This window comes from Xenopus tropicalis, chromosome 3 (assembly GCF_000004195.4).
Source record: "Xenopus tropicalis strain Nigerian chromosome 3, UCB_Xtro_10.0, whole genome shotgun sequence".
In the NCBI taxonomy this organism is placed as follows: Eukaryota; Metazoa; Chordata; class Amphibia; order Anura; family Pipidae; genus Xenopus; species Xenopus tropicalis.
In genome coordinates this window covers 9,584,475-9,604,380 of record NC_030679.2, presented here as the reverse complement: position 1 = coordinate 9,604,380, position 19,906 = coordinate 9,584,475, and the positions used below count along the sequence as shown (strand labels likewise).

The following is a 19,906-nucleotide window of genomic DNA, read 5'->3' as shown; positions in this document are numbered from 1 at the left end:
CTGATACTTTGGACGGCTTTGGGACATCCCCAGTCGTCCTGCACTGACAGGTAGGGCCGACCGAGAAAGGAAGATTTTCTTACCTGAAAAATCCTTTTCTCGTAGGCCCGTACTGTCAGTGCAGCATCCCGCCCTGTTGGGGTGCCGGTTTTTGCTGCTCGTCACATATGGTAGTAGTAGAGTAGGTAGTTAGGTTTTTCTCCACCGGCAGACTCTGGTACAAAACTGGAGGAAGAGGTGGAGCAACAGTGGAGAGAGATGGGAAAAAGTTTCATCAGTTTGTCCTGCCTCCAGAGAGGATCAACTTAACCCAGTCGTCCTGCACTGACAGTACGGGCCTACGAGAAAAGGATTTTTCAGGTAAGAAAATCTTCCTATTAGATCCTTCATTTTACGCATCACGTTGCCTTGCTTGACACTTATAGCCTGGCTGGGAAATGGTGCGTTAAGGAGGCACCAAGCTGATGGCTGGCTTGATTCTACATGGCAGGCTCGGGCCTCGAGCCGTGGCAAGATTGCCTGTCAGCATTGCTGTTGTCATTAGAATTCTGCTTTTCACGTAGTGGGGAAAAAAATAATAAAATCAATGTAAGGGCAATTTGTTCCATGTAAGAGATGCAATACCCTACGCCTGTGATCCCCAACCAGTGGCTCAGGGGCAACATGTTGCTCCCCAACCCCTTGGATGTTGCTCTCAGTGCCCCCAAACCAGGGAGTTATTTTTGAATTCCTGACTTGGGGGCAAGTTTCGGTTGAATAAAAACAAGATTTCCTACCAAATAAAGCCCCCTGTAAGCTGATAGGGTGCATAGAGGCCCCTAATAGCCAATCACAGCCCTTATTTGGCTGAACTTTTATGGTGCTTGTGTTGCTCTCCAAGTCTTTTTACATTTGACTGAGGCTCACGAGTAAGAAAGGTTGGGGACCCCTGCCCTGAGGGGCTAATTGAAATCAGATTAATTGGTAGAAGGGAAGTGCATAATGATTGGAACATAGCAGCAATCTGATGGCCAGTATTTGAATTTAAATGAAAAATAAGTGTTTTTTCTGCTTTTGCTATCTCCCCCATTCTATGAAGCTCATTTCAGCTTGGACTGCAGTTTGTCTTGCTTATGCTGCCATTATCTCTCTGTCTGCTCCCTTTACCCTCCTGTTGTGATATAAGCCCCTAAGGGCTCTGGCACACAGGGAGATTAGTCGCCCGCGACAAAACTCCCTGTTCGCGTGCGACTAATCTCCCCGAGTTGCCATGAGCCGCCATCCCACCGGCGAACATGTAAGTCGCTGGCGGGATGGCACACGCGGCGGCGCGATTTCCCGAAATAGACGAAAAAGACTCGCGACTTACATGTTTGCCGGTGGGATGGCGGCTCATGGCAACTCGGGGAGATTAGTCGCCCGCGAACAGGGAGTTTTGTCGCGGGCGACTAATCTCCCCATGTGCCAGAGCCCTAACAAGGGCTATGTTTCTGTCCAGGAGGTTTGCAGGTTTAGTGGGGACACTCACAGTATATGAAGTCCTTTTGGTTAGTGATTTTGGGACCCTCTGTTATAAATTAGGACTGTTGGGGGAGATATGCCTTACCCCGTGGCAGTGATCCCCAACCAGTGACTCAGGGGCAACATGTTGCTCCCCGACCCCTTGGATGTTGCTCCCAGTGGCCTCAAAGTAGGTGCTTATTTTTGAATTTCTGACCTGGAGGCAAGTTTTGGTTACATAAAACCCAGTGTAAAGCCAAACAGAGCCTTCCATAGGCTGCCAGTCCACATAGAGGCTACCAAATAGCCAATTACAGCTCTTATTTGCACCCCAAGAAATTTTTCCATGCTTGTGTTTCTCCCCACCACTTTTTCCATTTTAATGTGGCTCATAGGTATAAAAGATTGGGGATCCCTGCCCTATGGCTTAGGGTAGAGTCCTGCAATGAGTCAGGTACCCTCAGAATAGCTGCAAAGTGGTCGGGTTTCAGGTAGAAAGTCCCTGGTTTACTGACCATATGGGTGCTCTGCATGCCCAACCAGTCCTGCCCGTGACCCATAAGCGTTTGCCCAGCTGGATCTGCTCAGAACTCAGAATGGGTCACAGAACAGGGTGTTGGAATGTCCAGGGTTACCTAAATTTATACCGAATGCATTTTGTTAAACTACAACTTTCAACCCCACCCTAAAACCGCCCTTGGCTGCGATATCTTTTCTTTGCCTTATTTCGCCTTTTTTGTTTTCTCCTGAGTGGTTATCGCATGGAGATCACCTCATCCTCATCAGAAATGCAGTAGAGATAATGGGGGGCCCCTCCCTGCTGGCTATCCCTATACTCCATGACATCAGGATAGGAGAGGGGGGAACACAATGTGTTGCCAATCCCAAAATCTCCGCTTGCAAGTTCCAACAGAATGCTGCACAATTAAAAAATCTCCATTTATTCAAATTAGCCATCATTTGTCTGAATTTCTTTTAACGCCATCCAAGTGTACCATGGGCCCCTCCCCACCACATTTATTTGCCTTCACCGGCACAGGTCCAATACTTTGTTGTTTTAAATGAGACCATTTATATAACAGTGTGCGTCCATTTTTTTTAACCTAATGTCACAGAAAACAGGGGAGGCGGGGCATAAAGTTTAAGCGGGGAGGTGACACTTATAGTTTATTATAGGGCAGCACATACCAAGCAGTGCCTTTCTCCCTAAGCAACCAATCCTCACAAGTCTTATTAGGTGGATACTCATCTTATTAGAGACCATTACCTGAAACCTGCAGCCTGCACACTAAAGATGGCCATACATTGCTAAGATCCACTCCGCGAGTTCGTCAAGCGAACGGATCTTCTCCCAAAATCCCCACCAACTAATTTTTTAATCTGCCCGATCGATATCTGCCCGATTTCAGGCCAGATATTGGTCGGGCAGACCCGCCATTTGTGCCCATACACGGCCGATAAGTTGTTGAATCGGTCTAAGGGACCCATATCGGCAGCTAGAATTGGCCCGTGTGTGGCCACCTTTACCCCTTTGTACAGGTACAGGACCTGTTATCCAGAATGCTCGGGACCTGGGCCTTTCCGGATAAGCGATCTTTCCGTAATTTGGATCTCCATACCTTAAGTCTACTAATGAATCATTTAAACATTTAAACCCAATAGGCTTGTTTTGCCTCCAATAAGGGGTAATTATATCTTAGTTGGGATCAAGTACAGGTACTGTTTTATTATTACAGAGAAAAGGGAATCATTTAACCATTAAATAAACCCAATAGGGCTGTTCTGCCCCCAATAAGGGGTAATTATATCTTAGTTGGGATCAAGTACCGGTACTGTTTTATTATTACAGAGAAAAGGGAATCATTTAACCATTAAATAAACCCAATAGGGCTGTTCTGCCCCCAATAAGGGGTAATTATATCTTAGTTGGGATCAAGTACAGGTACTGTTTTATTATTACAGAGAAAAGGGAATCATTTAACCATTAAATAAACCCAATAGGGCTGTTCTGCCCCCAATAAGGGGTAATTATATCTTAGTTGGGATCAAGTACAGGTACTGTTTTATTATTACAGAGAAAAGGGAATCATTTAACCATGAAATAAACCCAATAGGGCTGTTCTGCCTCCAATAAGGGGTAATTATATCTTAGTTGGGATCAAGTACAGGTACTGTTTTATTATTACAGAGAAAAGGGAATCATTTAACCATTAAATAAACCCAATAGGGCTGTTCTGCCCCCAATAAGGGGTAATTATATCTTAGTTGGGATCAAGTACAGGTACTGTTTTATTATTACAGAGAAAAGGGAATCATTTAACCATTAAATAAACCCAATAGGGCTGTTCTGCCCCCAATAAGGGGTAATTATATCTTAGTTGGGATCAAGTACAGGTACTGTTTTATTATTACAGAGAAAAGGGAATCATTTAACCATTAAATAAACCCAATAGGGCTGTTCTGCCCCAATAAGGGGTAATTATATCTTAGTTGGGATCAAGTACAGGTACTGTTTTATTATTACAGAGAAAAGGGAATCATTTAACCATTAAATAAACCCAATAGGGCTGTTCTGCCCCCAATAAGGGGTAATTATATCTTAGTTGGGATCAAGTACAGGTGCTGTTTTATTATTACAGAGAAAAAGGAAATCATTTTTAAAAATTAGAATTATTTGCCTATAATGGAGTCTATGGGAGATGAGCTTTCCGTAATTCGAAACTTTCTGGATAACGGCTTCCGGATAATGGATCCTACAATCTTAAAACTGACGTGCTACCTTTTTACCCTTTGCACGACGTCAATCACCTTTCCAGCAGGGAGCGCTGCTTGGTGAATGCCTGATTTGCTCCAGCACGTGGGTTCAAACAGGGCCCACGTCTGCTCTCGTTGCTTTCCCTTTAATGCTTCGATAAGCTCTGTTGGGCTGTCACGGGCCCTCAGATATTTCGGCATCCTAACAGCTTTGACGCTGGACGAGCTTCATTGCAAGGCAGCCTGGGGCCTCCCTATTGAAGTTCATGGCTTCTGGCTGACACAGCGCATCTCAACTTAACTGCCCTCCAAAGGGCCATGGCTTAAAGGGATCCTGCAGGGTTCCCGAAGGCTGTGAAATTCATTCCAAGCTTCCATTCTGCAGCCTTCACAGAACAGCTTTTTTCCCTGAGCTTAAAAAAAAATTTCCCTTATTAACCCTTTCTGTGTCACCTGGACATTCACATTTTCCTACTGAAACCCTACGTTTTTGCCACAGCAAGAAAGGGGTTAAGAGGGAGCGCCATTAACCTAAAATTTGGCATTATTGCCCAGGCTGATCACACAAGCTACATCATGTAGCAGATTGGAGCTTTGGGCTGGGAGGGGGTAGATATTGCACACACCGCGCTCATTTTCTCTTTGCAGCCAGATTTTCAATCTGTGCTGTTTGAAGGGAGGGAATCTCTTGCTCTATATAGTTTCCATTGGCTTGAGCGTCCGTTCCCTTCAGTCCCTCTCTTTCTATTTAAAATAATATATACTCTGTCCTCTTGTTTGGTTGTACAGGTATGGGATCCCTTATCTGGAAACATGTTATCCAGAAAGTTCCAAATTACGAAAAGGCCACCCCCCATAGACTCCATTATAAGCAAATAATTCAAATTTTTAAAAATGATTTCCTTTTCTCTGTAATAATAAAACAGTACCTGTACTTGATCCCAACTAAGATATAATTACCCCTTATTGGGGCAGAACAGCCCTATTGGGTTTATTTAATGGTTAAATGATTCCCCTTTCTCTGTAATAATAAAACAGTACCTGTACTTGATCCCAACTAAGATATAATTACCCCTTATTGGGGCAGAACAGCCCTATTGGGTTTATTTAATGGTTAAATGATTCCCTTTTCTCTGTAATAATAAAACAGTACCTGTACTTGATCCCAACTAAGATATAATTACCCCTTATTGGGGGCAGAACAGCCCTATTGGGTTTATTTAATGGTTAAATGATTCCCCTTTCTCTGTAATAATAAAACAGTACCTGTACTTGATCCCAACTAAGATATAATTACCCCTTATTGGGGGCAGAACAGCCCTATTGGGTTTATTTAATGGTTAAATGATTCCCTTTTCTCTGTAATAATAAAACAGTACCTGTACTTGATCCCAACTAAGATATAATTACCCCTTATGGGGGGCAAAACAAGTCGATTGGGTTTATTTAATGTTTAAATGATATTTAGCAGACTTAAGTTATGGAAATCCAAATTATGGAAAGATCCCTTATCCGGAAAACCCCAGGTCCCAAGCATTCTGGATAACAGGTCCCATACCTGTAGGGGAAAAGTTCATTCAGTGTTGTATGAAAGCACTCTGTTTGGGGCCTATAGCATCTTTTTGCCAAGGGACCAAAATATGAATCGCAGAATGAGATCTGTGACCCAAAAATAGTTTTAGAATCAGTTATGCACCTTTTTTCTCATTAATATTTTCTATTTTTAGTAGGGATGCATTGAATCCAGGATTCACTTTGGAATCCATGCCCCTGGCCCAACCAGGAATTAGAGGGAACATTGGTGGTAACCCATCTTAAACAGCATTGGAACCTGACCCATAGGATAACTATATCTGGTCATGGAAATCCTCTGCATCCTTATGTATTGCAATAGGGGGTGCAATCCAAAAACATGCAGCAAGATTAAACGTCTCCTGATATAATTGACAATAGTGTGTGACTGTGTAATTGATTTGTATTCTTCTCTATGGTAACTTTCCTGCAAGGAGAGGGTTAAAGTACTGTTTCTTCAGGCAGCGAGGGTTATTTTTGTGGGTTAATGGTCAGTACTGTCCTACTGTCCTATCTTTTTCAAATCAGAAGCTCTCCACTTTGGAGTTGCAGCAGCTATTTGGTTGTTAAGGTCCAAGTTACCCTAGCAACCAGGGAGTGATTTGAATGAGACACTGGTATATGAATAGGAGAGGACCTGAATAGAGAAAAAAGATACAAAAAACTAACAATAAAATTGTAACCTCAAAGAGCAGTAGTTTTTTGGCTGCTGGGGTCAGTGACCCCAATTTAGAAAATGCAAAGAGTTGGAAGAAGAAGGCATCGGGGTCGATTTGGGGGTTTGACCGAACCCAAAAAAACTGGGTTCGGTGCATCCCTACAAATAAATAATGAAGACCAATTGAAAAGTTGCTTAGAATTGACCATTTTATAACAAAATGAAAGTTAAGGGTGAACCACCCCTTTAATGGCTTCTGTGGCAAGGATGGGGTTCCGTACTTGTTCCCAGGGCCGGATTTCTGTTCCGGCTGCCCCGAGGCCGCCCCTGTTGGTCGCCCCACCAGTGCGCATGCGCGACACCACCAGTGCGCATGCGCGATAACCCAACGCCCGCCCGCGAGTGCGCATGCGCGATAACCCAACGCCCGCCCGCAAGTGCGCATGCGCGATAACCCAACGCCCGCCCGCGAGTGCGCGATAACCCAACGCCCGCCCGCGAGTGCGCGATAACCCAACGCCCGCCCGCGAGTGCGCGATAACCCAACGCCCGCCCGCGAGTGCGCATGCGTGATAACCCAACGCCCGCCCGCGAGTGCGCACGCGCTACTTTAAACTCCCATACGGAGCAGTGGGGAGAGGTCCCGACTGCTCCGTATGGGAGCCAAATTTAAAAATTTTCTTGCGGCGGGGTGGCATGCCGCCCCTAAACTTCTGCCGCCCTAGGCGCGGGCCTTTGTGGCCTCTCCACAAATCTGGGCCTGTTTGTTCGTCATGGCCGCATAAACCAGCGATGGGATTAATGGATTATATCTTATTGCAACTATATCTTGTATTTATTTGTATTTATTGTTATACTTTATATTTATCATTATCTTCATAACCCCCTGTTTGTATTAATGTATTCTACTGTACAGCGCTGGGTACATAAGTAGCACTTTATAAATAAAGATATACATACATACATATTGCTCAGTCATGGCTTGTGTGAGGGTTATTTTGATTTTTGGTTACTTTTTTTCACATTCTATAGCGCAGGGTATGTGCTAAAGTGCTTGCTTATGTGGCAGTGAGAAGCAGCTGTGTTCTGTCAGCTCCAGGCCATGTGACAGGAAGGCAAGGGTTAATCTTGCTCGCAGTCACCAAGATCCTTAACCCCTTTGCCAAAGGGACCCCACAGAGCTGCAAGGTTGTGGAAGAGCTGTGGGAAGCCCTGTTTATATGGGGGGGGGGGGTTCAGTTTCTTGCTGGCGGTTACTGCTCCGCATTCCTGCCATTCCTGCATTCCTCCAGCTGTGAAGGGGGGTGGTCGTGTTTGCCTGCTGCCTCCTAACTGACTCACTGAGTAATAATGACCCGCTAATTGTAGTGATGAGGCCTTCACACAGACGCACAAAGCAGCCCAGCTGTGACAGGCCTAGGCAGTTGTCATGAGAGGGAGGTGTCGCCTTCCCATCTTCCTTGGGCCAGAATGGGGGGTGCCTTCACATATCTACTGATAAGGGGCCCCTGTTGCGCCAGTCAATATGCACTTCTGTCCCCCATCCTCTGGGATGTGCAATTGTGTATCCGGAGACTCAGCAGCCATTTCCTAATGATGCTGTGTGTGACTTAGCACGAGTTCTCCCACCCCCATTCCCCCTAGCATTTGGCCTTTCCCTGGCTTCTTCCATTCATGTTTATTTTCAACGTGTCGGTAACAACCCCCCCAGAACCCTCACTTTTTTCCTATCCCAGGTTTGGCGCTTGCTGTTTCGGTGCGTAGGTTTTTAGCGAGGTCGTGATGTTTGCTGTCTGCGAGCGAGGAGGTGTGAGCTACGCCGGTCCTGGCTCCCATTGAATCCATATGTATTCGGTTTAGGAATGGCAGGTAACTGCCCTCAGAGAAGATCACATTCTCCACGGCAGTAGTCAGGGGAATAGTCATATGTTCTTAACATTCCGCCTTACAATATTGCTTTTTATAGACTGGGGAGGCTGCGCCGCCCACTGTCACACAGTGCTATGGTCTTCGAGATGCATCCGATGATTAAATAAGATTATTCTTGTATTCTGCCTGTTTAGAAAGCAATTGACCTTTTACGTCCCACAGTTCTTTGCTCCACATAGTTTGACATCACCAGAATGTGAGGGGTGAAAAATGCAACACCAGCCATTTTGTTTTTTTGTGGTAATTTCTTTCAAGGTGTTTAGACTTTAGTGCCTGCAGTAGTGGGAGAAAGTAAACATGTCTGGGCTGAGATTCAAATGACACAAAGGTCCAAACAACCACACACAGGTCCAATATAAAGCACTGGTCCGTGACCGCTTTGGCAAGTACAGCTATGGGATCCGTTATCCAGAAAGCTCAGAATGACAGGAAAACCGTCTCCCATAGACTCCATTTTAATCAAATAAGTTAGATTTTTAATATTGATTTCCTTTTTCTCTGTAATAATAAAACAGTACCTGTACTTGATCCCAACTAAGATATAATTACCCCTTATTGGGGCAGAACAGCCCTATTGGGTTTATTTAATGGTTAAATGATTCCCTTTTCTCTGTAATAATAAAACAGTACCTGTACTTGATCCCAACTAAGATATAATTACCCCTTATTGGGGGCAGAACAGCCCTATTGGGTTTATTTAATGGTTAAATGATTCCCTTTTCTCTGTAATAATAAAACAGTACCTGTACTTGATCCCAACTAAGATATAATTACCCCTTATTGGGGCAGAACAGCCCTATTGGGTTTATTTCATGGTTAAATGATTCCCTTTTCTCTGTAATAATAAAACAGTACCTGTACTTGATCCCAACTAAGATATAATTACCCCTTATTGGGGCAAAACAGCCCTATTGGGTTTATTTAATGGTTAAATGATTCCCTTTTCTCTGTAATAATAAAACAGTACCTGCACTTGATCCCAACTAAGATATAATTACCCCTTATTGGGGGCAGAACAGCCCTATTGGGTTTATTTCATGGTTAAATGATTCCCTTTTCTCTGTAATAATAAAACAGTACCTGTACTTGATCCCAACTAAGATATAATTACCCCTTATTGGGGCAAAACAGCCCTATTGGGTTTATTTAATGGTTAAATGATTCCCTTTTCTCTGTAATAATAAAACAGTACCTGCACTTGATCCCAACTAAGATATAATTACCCCTTATTGGGGGCAGAACAGCCCTATTGGGTTTATTTCATGGTTAAATGATTCCCTTTTCTCTGTAATAATAAAACAGTACCTGTACTTGATCCCAACTAAGATATAATTACCCCTTATTGGGGCAAAACAGCCCTATTGGGTTTATTTAATGGTTAAATGATTCCCTTTTCTCTGTAATAATAAAACAGTACCTGTACTTGATCCCAACTAAGATATAATTACCCCTTATTGGGGCAAAACAGCCCTATTGGGTTTATTTAATGGTTAAATGATTCCCTTTTCTCTGTAATAATAAAACAGTACCTGTACTTGATCCCAACTAAGATATAATTACCCCTTATTGGGGCAAAACAGCCCTATTGGGTTTATTTAATGGTTAAATGATTCCCTTTTCTCTGTAATAATAAAACAGTACCTGTACTTGATCCCAACTAAGATATAATTACCCCTTATTGGGGGCAGAACAGCCCTATTGGGTTTATTTAATGGTTAAATGATTCCCTTTTCTCTGTAATAATAAAACCATACCTTATATTTGATCCTAACTAAGATATAATTAATCCTTAGGGCAAAGACACAGGGGGGGATTAGTCGCTGCAACTTTACCACGCGATGATAATGCGCGCGCGATTTGTCACAGTGACACAATTATACTCTATGGAGTAAATGTTGCCGCAACCGGGTTACTTAAAAGTCGCAGCGACTAATCGCCCCATGTGTCTTTGCCCTTATTGGGGGCAAAACATTCTTATTGGGTTTAATTAATGTTTTAGTGATTTTTTCATAGACTTAACGTATGAAGATCCAAATTATGGAAAAAACCCTTATCTGGAATACCCTTGGTCCCGAGCATTCTGGATAATGGGTACTTATACTTGTACAGGTATAGGACTGGTTATCCAGAATGCTTGGGACCAAGGGTATTCCGGATAAGGGGTCTCTCCGTAATTTGGATCTCCATACCTTATTGATACTAAAAAAAATCAATAAAACATTAATTAAACCTAATTGTTTTGCCTCCAATAAGGATTAATTATATCTTAGTTGGGATCAAGTACAGGTACTGTTTTATTATTACAGAGAAAAGGGAATCATTTAACCATGAAATAAACCCAATAGGGCTGTTCTGCCCCCAATAAGGGGTAATTATATCTTAGTTGGGATCAAGTACAGGTACTGTTTTATTATTACAGAGAAAAGGGAATCATTTAACCATTAAATAAACCCTATAGGGCTGTTCTGCCCCCAATAAGGGGTAATTATATCTTAGTTGGGATCAAGTACAGGTACTGTTTTATTATTACAGAGAAAAGGGAATCATTTAACCATTAAATAAACCCAATAGGACTGTTCTGCCCCAATAAGGGGTAATTATATCTTAGTTGGGATCAAGTACAGGTACTGTTTTATTATTACAGAGAAAAGGGAATCATTTAACCATTAAATAAACCCAATAGGGCTGTTATGCCCCAATAAGGGGTAATTATATCTTAGTTGGGACCAAGTAAAAGCTACTGTTTTATTACTACAGAGAGAAAGGAAATCAATTTGAAAAATCTGAATTATTTGATTAAAATGGAGTCTAAGGGAGAAAGGCTTTCCATAATTCAGAGCTTTCTGGATAACAGGTTTCTGGATAACGGATCCTATACCTGTACCTGAATTTTTGCACATTTTCCACATTGCCAGCAAGTAAATGTCATTTTCATCGTTTCCAAGAATCTTAATTAAGGGAAAGCAGCCATATTGTTCCGGTGTTTCTCATGTGACTTTCCATTGTTATGATGTATTTATTGTCGATGCGGCAGGCTGTCCTGGTATCACAGCTCTGAACGGCACCCCAAAAAGTTGCATTTTGGATACCTCATTTTCCAGACCAAGAAAGTGGGTGGTAGAACCCTGCTGGCTCTGTATAAACTGGAAAAAGAAAGTGACACAAGAAAATACATAACATTCTCAGCCTGACCCAATGTGCCCCACTGTTATTCTCTGATTACAGTTCCAGTGTATACTATTTATATCTGCGGTTTGTCCACTTTTTCTTCTACCCATAAATAGATATTACTTTTAGAGGCTACAGTTTATGGAGTGTACTCGGAGTATATATTTCTTTACAGTAGACTAGAATATATAGGGTTAGCTGATTGGTTTCGGAGCATTTTGATTTATTAGAGAGCGCTCTCTTGAGCACACATACACGTACCAATAATGATCTTTCCTGCTACCATTGGTTCATTCCCTCCATTGACGTTCAGGGCTGAATCGTCCATACTTGTTATAAATGTATTTAAAAATCTGAGCTGTCAATCATATATTGCCTGCTCCGCATCTATAGAGGCGGAGCAGGCAGTATATGATTGACAGCTCAGATTTTTAATTACAATTACTTTCACTTTCCATTCAGCACTTCCTAGATGGCAAATGCATAAGATTTTGGGGTGATACAAAGCTTTGCCTTAATAACAGTGCCCACAAAATGGCGCCGGCTTGCTTGCTGTGACTCTAAACCCCAAGACTGAAGTAAAGGAACTTTAAATAATTTATATAGTGTAAGTAAAGTTTGTTTTGGTCAACTAACATGATAGAAAAGGATTTGGAACTATTTCTTAGGGTGACAGGTCCCCTTTAAGACTGCAAATTAATATCCACATGTTTCACAAAAGCCTGAGCAGCAGAGTGGCGCCAACAGGAAGTTGCTCTGCAGAGCAGGAAGTAAAGCTTGTAGACATTGCATTTGCTGAGGTGCACACAGAATGGATTTACATGTGTATTATTAAAGTAACGTATCCTTTCATCAGTGAGTAATTGTGTTTACTATATCCCTTCTGTGGGCCGTAGGCTAAGGTCCCCATACACGGGCCGATTGTAGCTGCTGATATGGGTCCCTTAGACCGACTCGGCTGCTTATCGGCCCGTGTAGGGGCACTAACAACGGGCCTGCCCGACCGACATCTGGCCTGAAATTGGGCAGATATCAATTGGGCAGGTTAAAAAATTTAGTCGGATTGGGGACCGCATCGGCTCATTGATGCGGTCCCCGAACCGACTGCACCCATCACCGTCGGTTTAATTCAGTCGTTTGGCCCTGAATTAGCCTGAATTCACCCGATATCGCCCACCCGTGCTTAGTGTTGTCATTTCTGTCGCATGACTTGTGTATTATAAAAAAATAAAGTACCCCTTGTTAAAAAATATGAGGATATTGGAGTCATCTCCATGACCATGAGTTCCATTGGCCTTGTGCAACTCCTCAGTGACTCATAATATCCTTATATTTTATAAAAGGGGGTACTTTATTTACCATTTAAATGCGAAATCTAAAGAGACTGACTCTTGTGTCTTTGTTTTTGCTTCCAGCACCTACAAATGAGCATTCAGGCCATGCAGGACGAGCTGAGGATCCAGCGGGACCTGAATCAGCTGTTCCAGCAGGACAGCGTCGGCCGTCTCAAGGAACCACTTACCGGAGAGCTGACAGAGGACAACTTCCGCCTTCTGCACGTGGAGCATGACCGCCAAGCCAAGGAGCTTTTCCTGCTGCGCAAAACACTAGAAGAGATGGAGCTGCGCATTGACACGCAAAAACAGACACTCAGCGCCAGGGATGAGTCCATTAAAAAGCTGCTGGAGATGCTGCAGAGCAAAGGCATCCCCAATAAGGTCATGGAGGAAGACCACGAAAGGACACGAAGGTTGGCCGAAGCCGAGATGCACGTGCACCATCTTGACAGCCTGCTGGAGCAGAAAGAGAAGGAGAACAACATCCTCCGAGAGGTAAGAGTGCTGCCATACTGACAAACAGGTCTATCTTTTATGAGAGAGTTCAGTCAATGGCAGTTCAAGTGGTCCTTCTTGAGACTGGGGCCCCAGTCTCAAGAAGGACCACTATTCTTGGGTGGCAGCTGGGTATGCTGCAGGAAATTTAGCTCCAGACTTCCTAATTTAGTACAGAAATATCTTGCCCCAGGGCAGGCAAGTCAGTATCTGGATAATATCAGGGGGCCCTGACTATTTAGTTATATGCGGCCCCATTTTTATGATGACACACCGAGTAGCGAGCACAGAGACCCAAAGGCTGTAAGACACTAAGGGAGTTACAGATATGGGACCCATTATCCAGAATGCTTGGGACCTGGGGTTTTCTAGATAAGGGGTCTTTCCGTAATTCCAATCTCCTAACTTAAGTCTGCTAAAAACATTATTTAAACAGTAATTAAACCCAATAGGTTTTGCCTACAATAAGGATTGATTATATCTTAGTCAAGTACAGGTATGGTTTTATTATTACAGAGAAAAGGGAATCATTTAACCATTAAATAAACCCAATAGGGCTGTTCTGCCCCAATAAGGGGTAATTATATCTTAGTTGGGATCAAGTACAGGTACTGTTTTATTATTACAGAGAAAAGGGAATCATTTAACCATGAAATAAACCCAATAGGGCTGTTCTGCCCCAATAAGGGGTAATTATATCTTAGTTGGGATCAAGTACAGGTACTGTTTTATTATTACAGAGAAAAGGGAATCATTTAACCATGAAATAAACCCAATAGGGCTGTTCTGCCCCAATAAGGGGTAATTATATCTTAGTTGGGATCAAGTACAGGTACTGTTTTATTATTACAGAGAAAAAGGAAACCTTTTTTATAAATGTGAATTATTTGATTACAATGGGAGATGACCTTTCCGTAATTCTGAACTTTCTGGATAATGGGTTTCTGGATAAGGGGTCCGATACCTGGACTATAAATAGTATAAAAAGCAATAATAAAATCAGCTTTTATAACCACTAGGGGTGCTGCTGTCACCTCAGACAATACCTCAGCTGAAGAACCAGTATGACAACTCCACATATATGAGATAAAACATCACCGCTACGCCAGACAAGGAAGCTGGGTGACTCTATAACACACTAAGGTCAGGGCACCCTGCAGAGCAGGGGTGTACTGTACCCTGCTCCCCATCCCTGCACATGCGGGATGCATAGAACAGGCTGCTGCCTTGTTTCCATGGAGATGGTTGCCATAGCTTCTGCCAGTGTCAGATAAATTCTCTCCCTGCTGCTGCTGCTGCTGTTGTAAATAGCATTTGTAGGGCAGACAACACATCCTGGGAGAGGACAGACCCATTGCTGGAGGTTTCTCCACCTGCCCACCTTCTCTCCATCCTCCATTACAGCTCAACATCAGCCGTCCATTCCTTCAGGGGGCATAGACTTTGGTTAACATCATCACAGCGAGGTGCCCAGTTATGGGGTCAGACTTGGGCAATACATTCGTGCCTAGGAAAATAGAATTTAACTTCCTGACCTGTGGCCCTCCAGCTGTTATAGAGATGCCAGGAATTCCTGTTAAACAGGTATTCAGACACCCAAATTATAGACTGGAAGGCCCGTGGCGTGGGTAATTAAGCCATTTTAGCGGGCGGAAAACACCTGTCATTCAGATGTAGGCAAACTGCATAGGATTGTATTCAGCCGGCGGAGAAACGCCCGATTCTTTTCCGTGCAGCTTGTCTTTCAGATAAATGGAAACTGTCCTAACCCATATAATGAATGAACGGCAGCACAAGTAGGTATTCGACATTTTTAGTTGCCCGTAGGCCTAAGTTCAGAGCTACGCAGGACCTTCACAGATGGAACCCAGTCCTTCCTTAGCCCACGTGGGAAATCTTCAGTGATTTAGTCATTCGGATGGGCTTTTCTTTCTGTAACGAGTATAGACCCATAATGTCTTTCCTGTTAAAGCCCTTGAGGCCCAGAGAGTGACATATAGACGGTGATAGATTAACTAGAGGCTGCAAGCTAAGCATCACAAATGGGATCAGACAAACTCTTCTATATGTATCGGTGCCCCTTGCATCTCCAGCTCTTGGGAGCATAAGGGTGCAGAACCCACCTACGTCATTTCCCAGGAGCAGTTTTTGGGCCTGTTCCATGTGGAGAAGTTAGTATTTTGTTGGGTTCTGTTAAAAAAATGTATTATTGTGAGGGGGTCTTTGCAAAGCAGGTAGCATTTGGGTGGGTTACTTATAAAGTAGTTAGTGTTCGGGTAGGTTTCTTGCAAACCAGGTAGCATTTGGGTAGGTTCCTTGTAGAGCAGGTAGTGCTTAGGTAGGTTTCTTGTAGAGCAGGCAATGTTTGGGTAGGTTCTTATAGAGCAGATAGTGTTTTTGTAGGTTCCTTGCAACCCGGTAGAATATGGGATGGTTGCTTGTAGAGCAGGTAGTGTTTGGTTTGGTTCCTCACAGAGCAAGCAAAATGTCAATAGGGCCAGCACAATGTATATAGTGTTTGGGTAGGTTCCTTGCAGGCCAGATTGGCTTTGGGTAGGTTCCTTCTATAGCAAATAGTGTTTTGTAGGTTCCTTGCAGACCAGGTTGCATTTGGGAAGAATGCTTGTAGAGCAAGTAGTGTTTAGTTTGTAACAGAGCTAGCAAAATTTGAATAGGGTCTTCACAAAGCATTTTGTGTTTGGGTAGAGGTTCATTTTAGAGCAGGTAGCATTTGTATAGGCTCCTTGTAGAGCAGGTAGCATTTGGATAGGCTCCTTGTAGAGCAGGTAGCATTTGGATAGGCTCCTTGTAGAGCGGGTAGCATTTGTATAGGCTCCTTGTAGAGCGGGTAGCATTTGTATAGGTTCCTTGTAGAGCAGGTAGCATTTGTATAGGTTCCTTATAGAGCAGGTAGCATTTGGATAGGCTCCTTGTAGAGCAGGTAGCATTTGTATAGGCTCCTTGTAGAGCAGGTAGCATTTGGATAGGCTCCTTGTAGAGCAGGTAGCATTTGGATAGGTTCCTTGTAGAGCAGGTAGCATTTGGATAGGCTCCTTGTAGAGCGGGTAGCATTTGTATAGGCTCCTTGTAGAGCGGGTAGCATTTGTATAGGTTCCTTGTAGAGCAGGTAGCATTTGTATAGGCTCCTTGTAGAGCAGGTAGCATTTGTATAGGTTCCTTATAGAGCAGGTAGCATTTGTATAGGTTCCTTATAGAGCAGGTAGCATTTGGATAGGCTCCTTGTAGAGCAGGTAGCATTTGTATAGGCTCCTTGTAGAGCAGGTAGCATTTGGATAGGCTCCTTGTAGAGCAGGTAGCATTTGGATAGGCTCCTTGTAGAGCAGGTAGCATTTGGATAGGTTCCTTGTAGAGCAGGTAGCATTTGGATAGGTTCCTTGTAGAGCAGGTAGCATTTGGATAGGCTCCTTGTAGAGCAGGTAGCATTTGGATAGGTTCCTTGTAGAGCAGGTAGCATTTGTATAGGTTCCTTATAGAGCAGGTAGCATTTGTATAGGCTCCTTGTAGAGCAGGTAGCATTTGTATAGGTTCCTTATAGAGCAGGTAGCATTTGGATAGGCTCCTTGTAGAGCAGGTAGCATTTGGATAGGCTCCTTGTAGAGCAGGTAGCATTTGTATAGGCTCCTTGTAGAGCAGGTAGCATTTGGATAGGCTCCTTGTAGAGCAGGTAGCATTTGGATAGGCTCCTTGTAGAGCAGGTAGCATTTGGATAGGTTCCTTGTAGAGCAGGTAGCATTTGGATAGGTTCCTTGTAGAGCAGGTAGCATTTGGATAGGCTCCTTGTAGAGCAGGTAGCATTTGGATAGGTTCCTTGTAGAGCAGGTAGCATTTGGATAGGCTCCTTGTAGAGCAGGTAGCATTTGGATAGGTTCCTTGTAGAGCAGGTAGCATTTGGATAGGTTCCTTGTAGAGCAGGTAGCATTTGGATAGGCTCCTTGTAGAACAGGTAGCATTTGAATAGGCTCCTTGTAGAGCAGGTAGCATTTGGATAGGCTCCTTGTAGAGCAGGTAGCATTTGGATAGGCTCCTTGTAGAGCAGGTAGCATTTGGATAGGTTCCTTGTAGAGCAGGTAGCATTTGGATAGGTCCCTAGAGCAGGTAGCATTTGGATAGGTTCCTTGTAGAGCAGGTAGCATTTGGATAGGTCCCTAGAGCAGGTAGCATTTGGATAGGTTCCTTGTAGAGCAGGTAGCATTTGGATAGGCTCCTTGTAGAACAGGTAGCATTTGGATAGGCTCCTTGTAGAGCAGGTAGCATTTGGATAGGTCCCTAGAGCAGGTAGTGTTTAGGTAGGTTTCCTGTAGAACACAGTGTTTGGATTTGTTTTACTAGAGCAAAAGGTAGTGATAGTGTTTGGCAAGGTTCCTTAAAGGGGCCAGGTTGCATTTGGGTAGGTTCCTCTTAAAGCAGGTAATGTTAAAGAAAGTTTCTTGCTGAGCAGGTTTCCTTTCATTACCTTTAGGTTTCTCACAGTTCAAGCAACGTATGGATAGGGTCCACTACCCAGGTAGTGTTTGGGTAGGTTCCCTGCAGAGCAGGTAGCACCTAGTTAGGTACCTTACAGAGAAACCAAATTTTGGTAGGGTCCTCACAAACATGTAATGTGTCGGGTAGAGTTTTGTTGGTATATTACAGAGCAGGTAGCTTTTGGGTAGGTTACTTGCAGAGCATGTAGAATTTGGATTGGCTCCCCACAAAGCAGGTAGTGTTTGGGTAGGTTCAGAGGTTACAGAGCAGGTAAAGTTTTCTAGACCTTTGCAGTGTGGGCACCTTTGTTGCCCTTAGCCTACATTAAAATCTATATGTAGTAGAGCTAATTGAAGAGTAGACTTCTATGGGAAATTACTGTTAAATAATTACGAATTAAGCAAATGACCTGCAGGGTGACTTGCATGGACACAAAAGTTCTACCCCACTGTCCATCATGGCCTGGGCCGTGAACCTGTGAGAGGGTGAGGCTGCCATCTAGTGGAGAAGGCTTTCGCTGCACATATACAGTATGTCAGGGTACCAGTTCCAGTTCTGATGCTGTGAAGAGCCGAATGCTTATCACCACATGTGCTTTAGATGCTTATCCCTACTAGGAGGTGGTGGTGTTGGCATGGAAACTGCCAGCAAGGTTAACCCCCTATGTAATAAAAAGAACTAAGTTTGCCCAGGAGCAATAACCCATAGATATTTGCTTTTAAACAGGTGACCAGTAAATTCTACCTGCTGATTGGTTGCTATGGGTTACTGCTTCTGGCCAAACATAATGTCTTTTATTACATAACTCCATCAAAAATGTCAAATTTTTTGGCCGCTATAGGGCCGAAGTGTAGTACATGTTATCACCACCGGGGGGGCGGTGATGCAACGCTGTGTATATAGCTATCAGCTTATAGGGCTGCCTGCTAGAAGTGAATGGTTCCATATGATTTATACCATACATCTAATTTCCAAACTGCTCATTGCTTGTGCCCTACACACTTAAGGTCCCCATACACGTTAAGATTCGCTCACTTGGCAAGATCGGCAAGCGCGCGGATCTTCACCCGATATCCCCACCTACGGGTGGGCGATATCGGGGAGCGTGTAGGCTAATTCGATCATTTGGCCCCAGGAATTATATTGGCGGCAATGGTCCCCGATCCGACTGAATTTTCTAACCTGGCCGTTCGATATCTGGCCAATTTCAGGCCAGATATCAGTCGGGCAGTCCCTCGTTTCTGCCCCTACATGGGCCGATATGCTGCCGAATCGGTACAAGGGACCCATATCGGCAACTACAATTGGCCCGTGTATGGGGACCTTTACCCCCATACCTCCTAGCATTTTTAACTGTGTTTGTGTCTATAACCACTGATGGGGCTGCTGGAAGGCATACATTTCTACTAGCTATTTAAATACACACAGGGCACTTTGTGCTGAGTATATACATTGGATATGTATTTGTACAACTTAAGCTATGTGCACACACAACACCACTTATACACATTAGCTGTGTACACAGATTGGCAAACAAAGAGGACAAATTCCTTCCCAAACATTCCTCCGCCCGGCTACTTTAACCCACAATGAAGTCCAGTTTCCATATTATATTCCACAGTATATGACTCCTTCTCAGCCTACTTAAGAGAGCTGCCGAGTTGCTTTATTTTTTTGTTAGCAATTCCATTCCATAGAGCTAATGTTCTTCCACAAACTCGGACCTAGAACCCAAATGCCCAAATAATAGTTCCAGCAAGTGTCTGTTGCTAATCTACTACAACTGCTAGAATCCCATAGCAACTTGGCTCCCCTGCTTCCCTAGTGTCATTGTTTTATTAAGTGGAGCACCTAGGGGAGCACTAAGCCATCTCTTACCTGTCTCTTCTGGTTACTAGCAGTTACTTCTCTGGGGAGAAGTGCAGTCACTTTGTGTGTTTTCCAGACATTCACCTTGATTTACCTTTTTCTCTGTCTCTCAGACTAGGTGCCTCCACTCCACTCCACTCCACTCATCTTTTGTCTCCCA

The 19,906-nt window shown here is 43.6% G+C and overlaps 1 protein-coding gene across 16 annotated transcripts in view; it reads left to right on the top strand.

Moving 5' to 3' along the window:
* erc1 (ELKS/RAB6-interacting/CAST family member 1) overlaps positions 1-19,906 on the top strand; it is a 169,699-nt gene that overhangs the window by 36,977 nt on the left and 112,816 nt on the right. For all 16 annotated transcript variants that reach the window (XR_004221847.1, XM_031897623.1, XM_031897621.1 and 13 more), the window contains 1 exon segment: positions 12,976-13,392. Coding sequence is in view for 15 of the 16 variants with exons in the window: in XM_031897623.1 (XP_031753483.1) it covers positions 12,976-13,392 (417 nt within the window). In the remaining variant the exon portion in view is untranslated.